General features: G+C 40.6%; 1 protein-coding gene across 1 annotated transcript; it reads left to right on the forward strand.

The window, feature by feature from the left end:
• The first annotated feature begins 7,623 nt into the window (after positions 1 to 7,623).
• Positions 7,624 to 10,912, forward strand: RPL36A (ribosomal protein L36a). Its single transcript, XM_006869102.1, has 5 exons — positions 7,624 to 7,734; positions 8,138 to 8,243; positions 8,453 to 8,520; positions 10,532 to 10,654; positions 10,892 to 10,912. Exons 1-5 carry the CDS (start codon positions 7,624 to 7,626, stop codon positions 10,910 to 10,912), a joined length of 429 nt encoding a protein of 142 aa, XP_006869164.1.
• Positions 10,913 to 11,734: the final 822 nt, after the last annotated feature.

The following is an 11,734-nucleotide window of genomic DNA, read 5'->3' on the forward strand; positions in this document are numbered from 1 at the left end:
TAATGCAATACGTCGTTTAATTTCTTGACTGCTGCTTCCGTGAGTGTTGACAGTTGATCCAAGAAGAATGAAGTCCTTGACAACTTTAATCTTTTCTCCGTTGATAAGAATGTTGTTTATTGGTCCAGTGGTGAGGATTTTTGTTATTTTTTTGGTTGCCTTATATTTCATTAATTCTTCCTTCCATTTAAGACAGTCTATTTTATCCTGTAATCTACCTCACATTCTTATCACCTGGATCTCTGTTCCTCTGTGTTTACCTTTCACCTTGTAATTGTTTTGATCATAGACTGACCTCCCAGATCCTCTGTTCTTAACATTTTATTCTGTTTTTGACTCTTTCATTTGTCGATTGGGTTCAGGGGGATGCTGCCACGTACGTCATTCTCTGATTGTTGTCTGTTCTTTTTGGTTCTCAGTCCACAGAACTCCGTTTAGGATGTTTTTCATGGCTGGGTTGGCTTTGGCAAAATCCTTTAGCTTCTGTTTATCTGAGAATGTTTTGATTACACAATTGTATTTGATTGACAGCTTTACTGGGTAGAGGATTCTTGGTCAGGAGGTTTTATCTTTCAGGGTTTTATATATGTCTCCCCATCGCCTTCTTGCCTGCATGGTTTCTTTTGAGAAATCCAAACTTAATTTGATTTGCTTGCCTTTGTATGTTATACTTCTCTTTTCCCTAGCTGCTTTCAGGATTCTATCCTTATCTTTGAATTTGGAGCGTTTAATTATTATATGTCTTGGTGATTTTCTTTTAGGTTCTGTCCTTCCTGGTGTTCGTTCAGCTTCTTGAATGCTTATCTTTTTGCTTTTCAGGATGTTAGGAAAAAATTTTTCCAGAAGCTCTTCAACTATCTCCTCTGTGGATTTGTGTGATTATTCCTGCTATGGAATGCTGATAATTCTTAAGTTATACGTCTTCATGTTGTTCAATATGAATTTTAGACCTTCTTCTGATTTTTTTTTTAATCCTTTTTTTGTACTTCCTCTTCTATACTAGTAGTGTTGAGAGATTTATCTTCCAGCTCACTAGTTCTGGCTTCTATCTCTTCACTTCTACTCCTTTGTCCTTTTAGTGTATTGTCTATTTCTGATATTCTATTATTAATCGTTTGGACCTGTTTCTGTAGGTTTTGAATTGTTTTCAATGCTGTATCTATGTTATTTGCTTATTCCTGTAGCACTTTCCTGACTTCTTCCTTATTTTTCTCAACTCCATTATATAGTGTTTTGATACATTTTATAATCATTTTTTTGAATTGCTTCTCAGGCATTTCCAAAGCCTGCCCATCTTCTAGTATGGAGTGTAGGTCTAGTTCTAGCTCATTTTTCTCAGTCACTTTATCTCGTTTGTGGATATGAGCTGATATGGTCATCTGTTTCTGTTTTTTGGGCATATTCAGGAGTTATCTGTGGCCTTAATACTTAGATGGGTGTGTATTTTGGCATTTTTTATGCTTTCTGATTGCCTCCAGGCAGATGTCATCCGGAAATGGGCTTCCCTTTTCACCCTTCTTCCTGAGAAATTTCAAGATGCCACTGTTGGTTGTTGTGAAGTAACTCAAGATTTAATTTTCAGCCTATATCCTTTTTAGTCTGCCTGTCCCACTCCACAATCCCTGTTAACAGTTCAGGGCTGGCTGTGATCATTTTGCACTGCCGTTTGGTTAAGTGGAAACTGTCACATTCATCTTTGAGGAGATCTGTGCGCATGTGTAGTAGAACCCTCTGGGGGTCGGGGTGGGGTGTCCATTCACTCCACCACCCCCTCTAATCACCTGAATGGAGGTGTGCAGCCAGCAAGAGACCAATGAACAGATACACACAAAAAATGAATGTCTATACCTTTATCTCCACGGTTCTGTCATGCATCCGTGGCTGCTCTGATCCTTCCCCCGCTTGGTCTCACCCAATATGGTGGCTCTAGAAACTGCTTACTGTCTTGAATTAGAAAGCAATGGATTTCTTGCTTCTGCTACAAATGTCCCCCAGCTGTAAGCCTTCCAACCTTCTAAATATTCCTTCATATGTGGTTCAGAGTTCTGGCACCATTCCCTGAGCCTGCTTGGTCCAGTATTCTGTGTTGTTTCTGACAGAGCTCCTCACTGCATGTCTACTTGATCCGCCATCTTGTTTGTTCTCTTCAATGGTGAGGATTTTTATTTTTATTACATTGAAGTGAAACCCATACTAAAGGCTGTGGTCTTTGATCTTCATCAGTATTTTAAGTCCTCTTTTCTTTCAGAAAGCAAGATTGTATCATCTGCACATTGCATGTTGTTAATGAATCTTCTTCCAATCCTGATGCCACATTTTTGTTCATATAATCCAGCTTCTCTGATGATTTGCTCAGCATACAAATTGAGTAAGTATGGTGTAAGAATACAACCCTGTCACACACCTTTCCGAATATTAAAGCATTCGGTGTTATCATGTTCTGTTTGAACAACTGCCTCTTGGTCTATGTTCAGGTATCATGAGCATAGTTAAGTATTCCAGAATACTCATTCTCTGCAATGTTGTCCATAGCTTGTCATGATCCACATTACTGAAAAATTCTGTGTAGTTAATAAAGCACAAGTAAACGTGGAACGAGGGATATCATTGCTGATGTCAGATGGATCTTAGCTGAAAGCAAAGAATACCAGAAACATGTTTACCTGTGCTTTATTGACTATGCAAACACTGTCCATTGTGTGGATCATGACAAGCTATGAACAGCATTGCAATGTATGAGTATTCTGGAACACTTAAGTGTGCTCATGAAGAACCTGTACATAGACCAAGAGGCGGTTGTTCAAATAGAACAACAGGACACCAATTTTTTTTATTTTTATTTTTTTAAATTAGGAAAGGTGTGCGCCAGGGTTGTATTCTTTCACCATACTTATCCAATCTGTATACTGAGCAAATAATCTGAGAAACTAGATTGTATGAAGAAAAACACAGGAAGACTCATTAACAGCCTGTCATATGCATATGATACAACCTGCTTGCTAAAAGTGAAGAGGACTTAAAATACTTACTGATGAAGATCAAAGACCACAGCCTTCAGTATGGGTTGCATCTCGATGTAAAGAAAAAAAAAAAAATCCTCACCACTGGACCAATAAACATCATCTATATAAATGGAGAAATGATTGAAGTTATCAAAGACTTCATTTTTCTTGGATCAACCATTAACACTCATGGAAGCAGCATTCAAGAAATCAAATGACGTATTACATTAGGCAAATGGGCTGCACAAGACCTCTTTAAAATGTTGAAGAGCAAACATGTCAGTTTGAGGACTAAAGTGTGTCTCACTCAAGCCCTGTTACTTTCAATAACTTCATATGCATGCAAAAGTTGGACAGTAATTTAAAAAGATTGTACAAGAATTCATGCATTTAAGTTATGGTGTTGGAGGAGAAAATTCAAAGTACCATGGACTGCCAAAAGAACAAACAGATCTGTGTTGGAAGAAGTGCAGCCAGAATGCTCCTTGGAAGCCAGGATGGCCAAACTTCATCTCTCATACTTTAGAAATATTGTCAGGAGGGACCAATCACTGGAGAAGGATATCATGTTTGGTAAAGTGGAGGGTCAGAGAAAAAGAGGAAGATCTTCAATGAGATGGATTGACACAGTGGTGGCAGCAATGGGCTCAGGCATAGCAACGATTGTGAGGTTGGCCCAGGACTGGGCAGTGTTTTGTTCTGTTGTGCATAAGGTTGCTATGAGTCATGACACTTAACAACAACAACAAACATCTTTCTGGTATTCTCTGCTTTCAGTAGAGAACCATCTGATATCAGCAATGATATCCCTTGTTCCATGTCCTCTTCTAAAGCTGGCTTGAACCTCTGAAAGTTCTCTGTCAATGTAAGGTTGCAGCTGGTTTTTTTTATTATTATTATTACCTTTTGCAAAATTTTACTTGCATGCGATATTAATGATATTGTCCGATGATTTCCACATCGCATTGGGTTACCTCTCTTTGGAATGGGCATAAATATGGATCTTTTCCAGTCAGTTGACCTGCTAGTTTTTTCCCCAAATTTCTTGGCATAGATGAGTGAGTGCCTCCAGTGTGGCATCAGTTTGTTGAAAGATTTCAATTTGTATTCCATTAATTCCTGGAGCCTTGTTCTATGCCAATGACTTCAATGCACCTTGGACTTCTTCCTTCAGTATCATTGACTTTTGATTATATGCTACATCTTGAAATGGTTGAATATCAACCATTTCTTTGTGGTACAGTGACTATATATTCTTTCCCTCTTCTTTTGATGTTTTCTGTATCATTCAATGTTTTGCCCATAGAATCCTTCAATATTACAAGTTGAGGCTTGAATTTTTACTTCCATCCCTTCAGCTTGAGAAATCCTTTTCTTTTCTAACTCCAGGTCTTTACACATTTTGTTATAGTATTTGACTTTGTCTTCTCGAGCTGACCTTTGAAATTTTCTATTCAGCTCTTTTACCTTCTCATGTTTCCCATTTGCTTTAGCAACTCTATGCTGGAGAGCAAGTTTCAGACATTCATTTTGGTCTTTTCCTTCATTCCTATCTTCTTAATGACCTTTTGCTTTCTTCCTGTATGATGCTCTTGATGTCATCCCACAACTCTTCTGGTCTCCCCAGTCTTTAGTATCTAATGCATCAAATCTGTTCTTCAGATGAGCTCTAAATTCAGGTAGAATATGTTCAAGTTCATATTTTGGTTCTCGTGGACTTATTTTACTTTTCTTCAGCTTCAGCCTGAACTTACATTTGAGCAATTGATGATCTGTTTCATAGTCTGCCATGGCCTTGTTTTGTCTGATGATACAGAGCTTTTCCATTGCCTCTTTCCACAGATGTAGTCACTTTGATTTCTGTGTATCCCATTTGGTGAGGTCCATGTGTCTAACGTCTTTTATGCTCTTTTAAAAAGGAATTCGCAGTGAAGAAGTCATTGGTCTTGCAAAATTCTATTATGCCATCTCCAGCATCGTTTTTATCACCAAGGCCATATTTTCCAACTATTGATCCTTCCTGTTAATTTCCAACCTTTGCATTCCTGTCACCAGTAATTATCAACACATCTTGATGGCATGCTTGATCAATTTCAGACTGAAGAAGTTGGTAGAATTCTTCAGTTTCATCATCACTGACTTTGTGGTTAGTGAGTAAATTTGAATAATAGTGGTATTAAGTGGCCTTCCTTGTAGCTGAATGGATATTATCCTATCACAGACAACACTGTACTTCAAGACAGATCTTGATATGTTCAATTTATCATTCCTGGCATAATAACCCATGTGATTGTCAGATTCAAAATGGCCAATACCAGTCTATTTCAAGTCACTACTGCCAGGATATCAATGTTTCTGTGTTCCATTTCATTTTTTGACAATTTTCAATTTCTCTAGATGTGTACTTCATATGTTCCATGTTCTGATTATTAATGGATGTTTACAGATGCTTCTCTTCATTTTGAGTTGTGGCCCATCAGCAAATGATGGTTCCAAAAGCTTTACTCCATTTATGTCATCACGCACAACTCTACTGTTAGTAGACAGATTTCCCCAGTCATATTTTGAGTGCCTTCCAAGCTGAGGGGCTCAAATTCCAGCACTATACCAGACAACAATATTCTGATGCTCTTCAACATGTTTCAATATTCTATTCTGGTGCTGACAGTGTCCCACTGCTATTCATAAAGTTTTCAGTGACTAAATATTCGGAAGTAGTTCATCTCCCCTTCTTCCTAACCTATCTTCTCCTAGAAGCCCACCTGAAACCTGTCTACTATGGGTGATCCTGTTGGTATTTAAAATACCAGTGGCATAGCTTCCAGAGTCACAGCAATACATAAGCCATCACAGTACCATAAGCTGACAGATGATGAGTGGTGGAAACTAGGAATGATAGTACAAAACTCCTGGGATGTTGTCAGAATTAACAAGAGTTAGTATGTAGGAATGATTAGGAGAATGCCTGGCATATTGTTCTTAAGTGCCATTGAATTGGTTCAAACTCATAGAGACAGTGTATAGGGTCTCCGAGTTTTAAATCATTGCGGGAGCCAAAAGCCTCATCTTTCTTCTGCAGAGAGGCTGGCAGACTTGAACCGAGGACCTTGTGGTTCGCAGTCAAGTACTTATCATATGGAGCCACCAAACTTCCAGGGCATATAAATGCTCAATAATTATTGTTGTTGTTGTTAAGTGCCATCATGTGGCACTGCAGGATAATGTGTTGCACAGCAAGGTTGGTTTGAACCTCAAGGTCGGCGGTTCAAATCCACCAGCAGCTCCTCGGAAACCCTAGACAGGGTTGCTACGAGTCAGAATCTACTTGACGACACTTAACAATAACAACAAGTTATATTGTTTAATACAACAGCAGTATTGTATAATGTAAAGCGACCCAGGTTCTGGAGTCATTCTGAGTTTGTATCCTGTATCCACTAAATACTGGCAATATTTGTCAAATCGTTTAGCATCCTATGGCCTCAATTTCTACATGGATAAATTGGGAAGAGTACCACTTACCTCCTAGAATGACTGAGAATTACATGAGAAGCCATTTTAACTGTTTAGTACCCTGCCTGGCAGATTAATAAGAAAGTAATTCAACATAACCCGGCTGTCTTTCTCTCCTAGACTCCCTTGAAACCTAGCATAAGTCTTCGGCCACATGCAGGTATGCAAGCAAAGGAAAAGCAGCTGGCTCCATTCTATCTCTTGACCACTATCTATTGCTATTGCAGAAGCTGAATAATTTCGTTGACACTTTTCAGAACCTAGAGAAGCCAACTCTCACTCCCTCAACAAGAGGTGTACTTTGATGCTGATAATTATTTATTTTCTTTAAAGTACTTAGACTATAAGTATGCATTTATGACATTATGGTAGCTTAGTGGTTACGAATTGGGCTATGAACCTCAAGGTCAGCAGTTCGAAATTACCAGCTGTTCCGCGGGAGAAAGATGAGGCTTTCTACTCCTGTAAAGATTTACAGCCTCGGAAACCCTGTACAAGGTCGCTATGAGTCAGAACCGACTCCATGGCACATAACAATAACAACAACATTATTTAATTACTGAGTTCCCTGTCTTGAATAGCGCCAGGCACATAATGTTATGTGCCGGTGAGTCATAGTGATGAAGCGGCAGGTGAGTTTGAACTGCCGAACTTATGGTTCATACCCGACCTTGAGGTCCAGTGCTTTATCCCACAGCACCACATTACAACAGGCATTCAATAAATACTTATTGAAGGGACCATGTGACAGATGAACTGGAGCTGTCAGTGAACCAACAGTTCGCTGCTAAAGATGTTACCTGTACCCTTGAGACGGAATAGGAATGAAACATGGATGCATGGAAGACCCTTCCATTTGACTTGAGTTCTTGCTTTTCTTGGGAACAAGGGAGGCCAGAGGGCCCGGGCCGAGCGCAGCTCCCTCCACTAAACGCTGCTAAGTAGCACCGTCCACAGAAAGTAATGATGTGATGAAAAGTTGCAAAGCTAGGGGGCAGGAGAAGACAAAAAGGCTTTAGGCCAAGTTCTTCCTTAAGCTCCCCGCCGGTCGTTCGAAGTTATTTTCACTTAGCCGCCGGAGGGCGCTGCGCACATAGGCTTAAACTCTATGGTCGCGCCCACCATCTCCCATAAAGAAGCGCGATCGCGAAGGTCGTATATACTTCCGTTTCCGGCCTTTCCGCCTTCTTTTCGTTCCGGTAGCGCTCCCGCAGACATGGTATGAGCTTGGGAGTGGGTTTGGTAACATCCGCTTTAATCTTTTCCTCCTGTTAACGACACTGCCCCAGAACAGGTCCGTATTCCTGCGTGGACTCGATACACTAAAGAAACCAATTTCTCTCTGTCCGTTTCCGAATGGATCAGGATCTGGGGCTAACGAATTGAAGTGGTAGGATCAAAGAAGTAGACACAGCCGGGGTTGGTCAGCCCTCTTTTGTGGTAGATCCCCTCCCTCCCGGGGGCTCTCGGAGGGTGATCTACCGAAGTACGTGGTGCTGGGTCCTTTTCTAGTAAATTACAGGAGGGTTGTTTCTTAGCTAGGAATTAAGCGTCCATGTTTAGGGCTGCTGCAGTACGGGCGTCGTACTATTGTGGTCTGATAACGTTGCATGTCTTACTAGGTGAACGTTCCTAAAACCCGCCAGACTTTTTGTAAGAAGTGTGGCAAGCATCAACCCCACAAAGTGACACAATACAAGAAGGGCAAAGAGTCTCTGTATGCCCAGGGTAAGTGTGGCATTGGTGGTGGTGTCAGGTGTTGTAGTTTGCATTCTCAGGTCTGTGTGTGTTTGTTTGTTTCTCTCTGGGTTTGGGCATTGTATTTGTGAGTTAGAGGATTTGGGCATTGCATACACAGGGTCAGAGGACTAACACATACCTGTTATGATATAACCTTCTGGCGTACCATAACAAATAACTTGATTTTAAATTTCCAGGAAAGCGTCGTTATGACAGGAAACAGAGTGGATATGGTGGGCAGACTAAGCCAATTTTCCGGAAGAAGGTTCGTGATCATTGATATTTGACATGTTTCCCAGGAACTGTGGTGGTGGTCGTGCATTGAGTTGCTTTCTACTCATTGATTCTGTATATGGCTTCCCAAGGAGTGGTTGGTGGGTTTGAACCGCAGACCTTGTAGTTAGCAGTCCATTGCTTATTCTACAGTGTCACCAGGACTCCTTGGTGTGTTCGTGGTGTTACTAAGTACCATTGAGTCAGTTCTGACTCCTACCCCCACCCTGTATAGGGTTCCCAAGGAGCAGCTTGTGGATTTGAATTGTCAGCCTTATGGTTTGCTGTCCAGTGCTGATCCTACAGCACCACACCAGGAGTTCCCTTTGCCATTGAGTCGGTTCTGACCCATCGCAGTCCTGTATAGGGTTTCTGAGGAGCGACTGGTGGGCTTGGATTGCCACCCTTGCAGTTCAACTTGGCAGTCCTGCACATTAACCCACAGGGCCACACCAAGACTCTTTGGTGTGGTGGTGGTTATGTGCTGTGGAGTCAGTTCTGACTCATAGTGACCCTGTAGTTTCCGAGGCTGTAAATCTTTACGGGAGCAGAAAGCCTCATCTTTGTCGCCTGGAACGGCTATAGTTTCAAACTGCTGACCTTGAGGTTACCAGCCCGACTCATAACCTACCAGAGCTCCTTTTTGGTGTGGTAAAGGCTGTGAATTTGTCACTAGTCCTTTCCATTTTTCCACGAGCTTTTTTGAAGCCTCCTTGAATGAGGCTTTCTATTCCTATAAAGATTTACAGCCTCAGAAGCCACCCTATACAGGGTTGCTATGAGGCGCAATTGACTTCGATGGTAATGGATGGATATACTGAAGTAATTCAAGTTGCCTGTGGTGACATGTTAGGTGAGCCAATCATAGAAACCCTACATACAGAACTGTGCCATCCTCACAATTGTACTATGTTTGAGACCATTGTTGCAACCACTGTCAATCCATATCAGCAATGGTTTTCCACTTTTTCACAGACCATGTTGTAGGATAAGCATTGAACTGCTAAACTGTAAGATCAGTGATTCAAATGCACCAACAACTCCACTTTACCAAGCACGATGTCCTCCAGGGACTGGTCCCTCATGGCAATATGACCAAAGTAACCCTTGCTTCTAAGGAACATTCTGCTGGAACATGTTCCACGACAGATTTGTTTGTTCTTCTGGCAGTCCATGTTGCTTTCAGTAACCTTCAGTGTCGTATTTCAAATGCATGGATTCTTCCTTATTCATTGTCCACCTTTCACATGAGTATGTTACGTGCCCTGGAGTTGGTTTGACTCATAGTGACCCTGTACAGAGTTTCCAAGGCTATAAATCTTTACTTTTACGGGAGCAGAAAGCCTCATCTTTCTCCCGCAGAACAGTTGGTAGTTTCGAACTGCTGACCCTGAGGTTCGCAGCCTGATTCATAACCACTACATTTAGATGACTGAAAATACCATGGCCTGGGCCAGGTGCACCTTAATGCTCAAAGTGACATCTTAGTGCAACTCTTTTTTGTCTTCCTTAAAACTTGAGAATAGGCAATTAGGCCTTCCACTGGCTCCTTAATTCTATGTCATTCTCAGGCTAAATTTCTGTCCCACTCTAGGTGATTCGGCTACCGCAGAAAGCTTAACATTTTTCTTTCGACTTTGCAAACTGCTCCTCAGTTAGCCTAGTTGCAAAAAAGCATTTCTAGGATGGCTTTAGTGTTATATTATGTGCAATAAATGGCTTGGTGTCTACTTTGGTAAAAGGAATGCTTGAGTGCCTTGGGTAACGAGAACTGCAAAGTAGTAGCAGTAGAATTCTGAAGGGACAGGCTGGGAAAGCTGAGCAAATTTACAAAGATTTTAAGGACATGATTGCCTCCATGTGGCTAAAGTTCAATTGTCACAGCTCTTATCATTCCCAAGGCTTTACTTTAAGTAGTACTTGATTTTACATAAGCATATTGTTTTGGTTTTAAGGAATGATTTTTTGCAAATTTATGAAAGTTTTGACTTATCTTATTCCAGGCTAAAACTACAAAGAAGATTGTGTTGAGGCTTGAATGTGTTGAGTCAAACTGCAGATCTAAGAGGATGTTGGCTATTAAGAGGTGCAAGCATTTTGAACTGGGAGGAGATAAGAAGAGAAAGGTATAAAACTAATTGGAAGGTCCCATGGTTTCTATGTAGCTTTATTATAAATTACACTAGTCATAGCTGAAGGTATAGAGTATGCTGCTGATATTATTGGCTTGAGTAGGAAATGAAGAATGATGAGGCTTATAAAGGATGGTATAGTTAATTTAGGGGGACATGGATGGTTTGTGATCCAGCAGAGATTCCTTGCAAAACACCAAATTCATTCTTTTCGTTTCTTTTCTATTACAGGGCCAGGTGATCCAGTTCTAAGCGTCATCTTGTTTTATTATTAAAACAATAAAATCTTGATGTTATATTCATACCATGTGGTTTCATTTTGTCAGGTGGGAGGGAAATAAACTATGTGTCATCTATTAAAAGCCTCAGCATGAGTGGGAAATAATGTCACACATACTTTGCTACTTTAAAATCTGCCCCCCCCCCCAAAAAATATCCTCTGTCTAGGTCTGTACATTTCTGAAGGTGTGTACATCTGTAATCCTCTAAATAATCCTGTTCTCTTGGATGCACACCATATCAAAATGGCACTTTTGGCATCTAGGGACTCAAACTGTTTTCAATGTTCTGTGAGTTTGAGAACATAGACCTGTGAAGGGGCAAGGTCAGGGTTGTAGGGTAGGTAGTATGTTTCCCAACAAAATTCTCAGGACAGTCCTTGCTATCCTCCCAAGATTATCCTCAAAAAGATTAAAATGTGTCACTGAAAGATTTCAAGTGCATTCCTGGGATACAGTAGTTTTCACTTTATGTGACTGGTAGTGTAGAAAAATAAGTGGGTTCACCAATTCTCATTTTTATTAAGATACCTTATAGTTCCAACTAGATGGGAACTGAAGGAGCTATGTTATGTCACAGTCACTATCAGTGTTTTATCAGCTTGAAGGCTTTTTGATTTTATTGAAAAGCAAAAGGAATGATCACAACATTGTGTTTTGAGTGACCCTTTTTTTGATTTGGAACATTGATGAAAGAGCAAGTGCATGCCATTCTTTATACTCAGGATTATAAAAGGCTCGAAGCCTTGACTGCAGAACACCATGAAAGAGGCATGCCATCTGAACAGAAGTATGT

This window comes from Chrysochloris asiatica, unplaced genomic scaffold (assembly GCF_000296735.1).
Source record: "Chrysochloris asiatica unplaced genomic scaffold, ChrAsi1.0 scaffold00126, whole genome shotgun sequence".
Taxonomy (NCBI): Eukaryota; Metazoa; Chordata; class Mammalia; order Afrosoricida; family Chrysochloridae; genus Chrysochloris; species Chrysochloris asiatica.

Excerpts from the sequence above, each read along its gene's own strand:
- RPL36A (XM_006869102.1), top strand. The coding sequence starts at position 7,624 with ATGGTCGCGCCCACCATCTCCCATAAAGAAGCGCGATCGCGAAGGTCG. Across the intron at positions 7,735-8,137 it reads GTAGCGCTCCCGCAGACATG|GTGAACGTTCCTAAAACCCG; the intron begins GTATGAGCTTGG and ends ATGTCTTACTAG. Across the intron at positions 8,521-10,531 it reads AGCCAATTTTCCGGAAGAAG|GCTAAAACTACAAAGAAGAT; the intron begins GTTCGTGATCAT and ends ATCTTATTCCAG.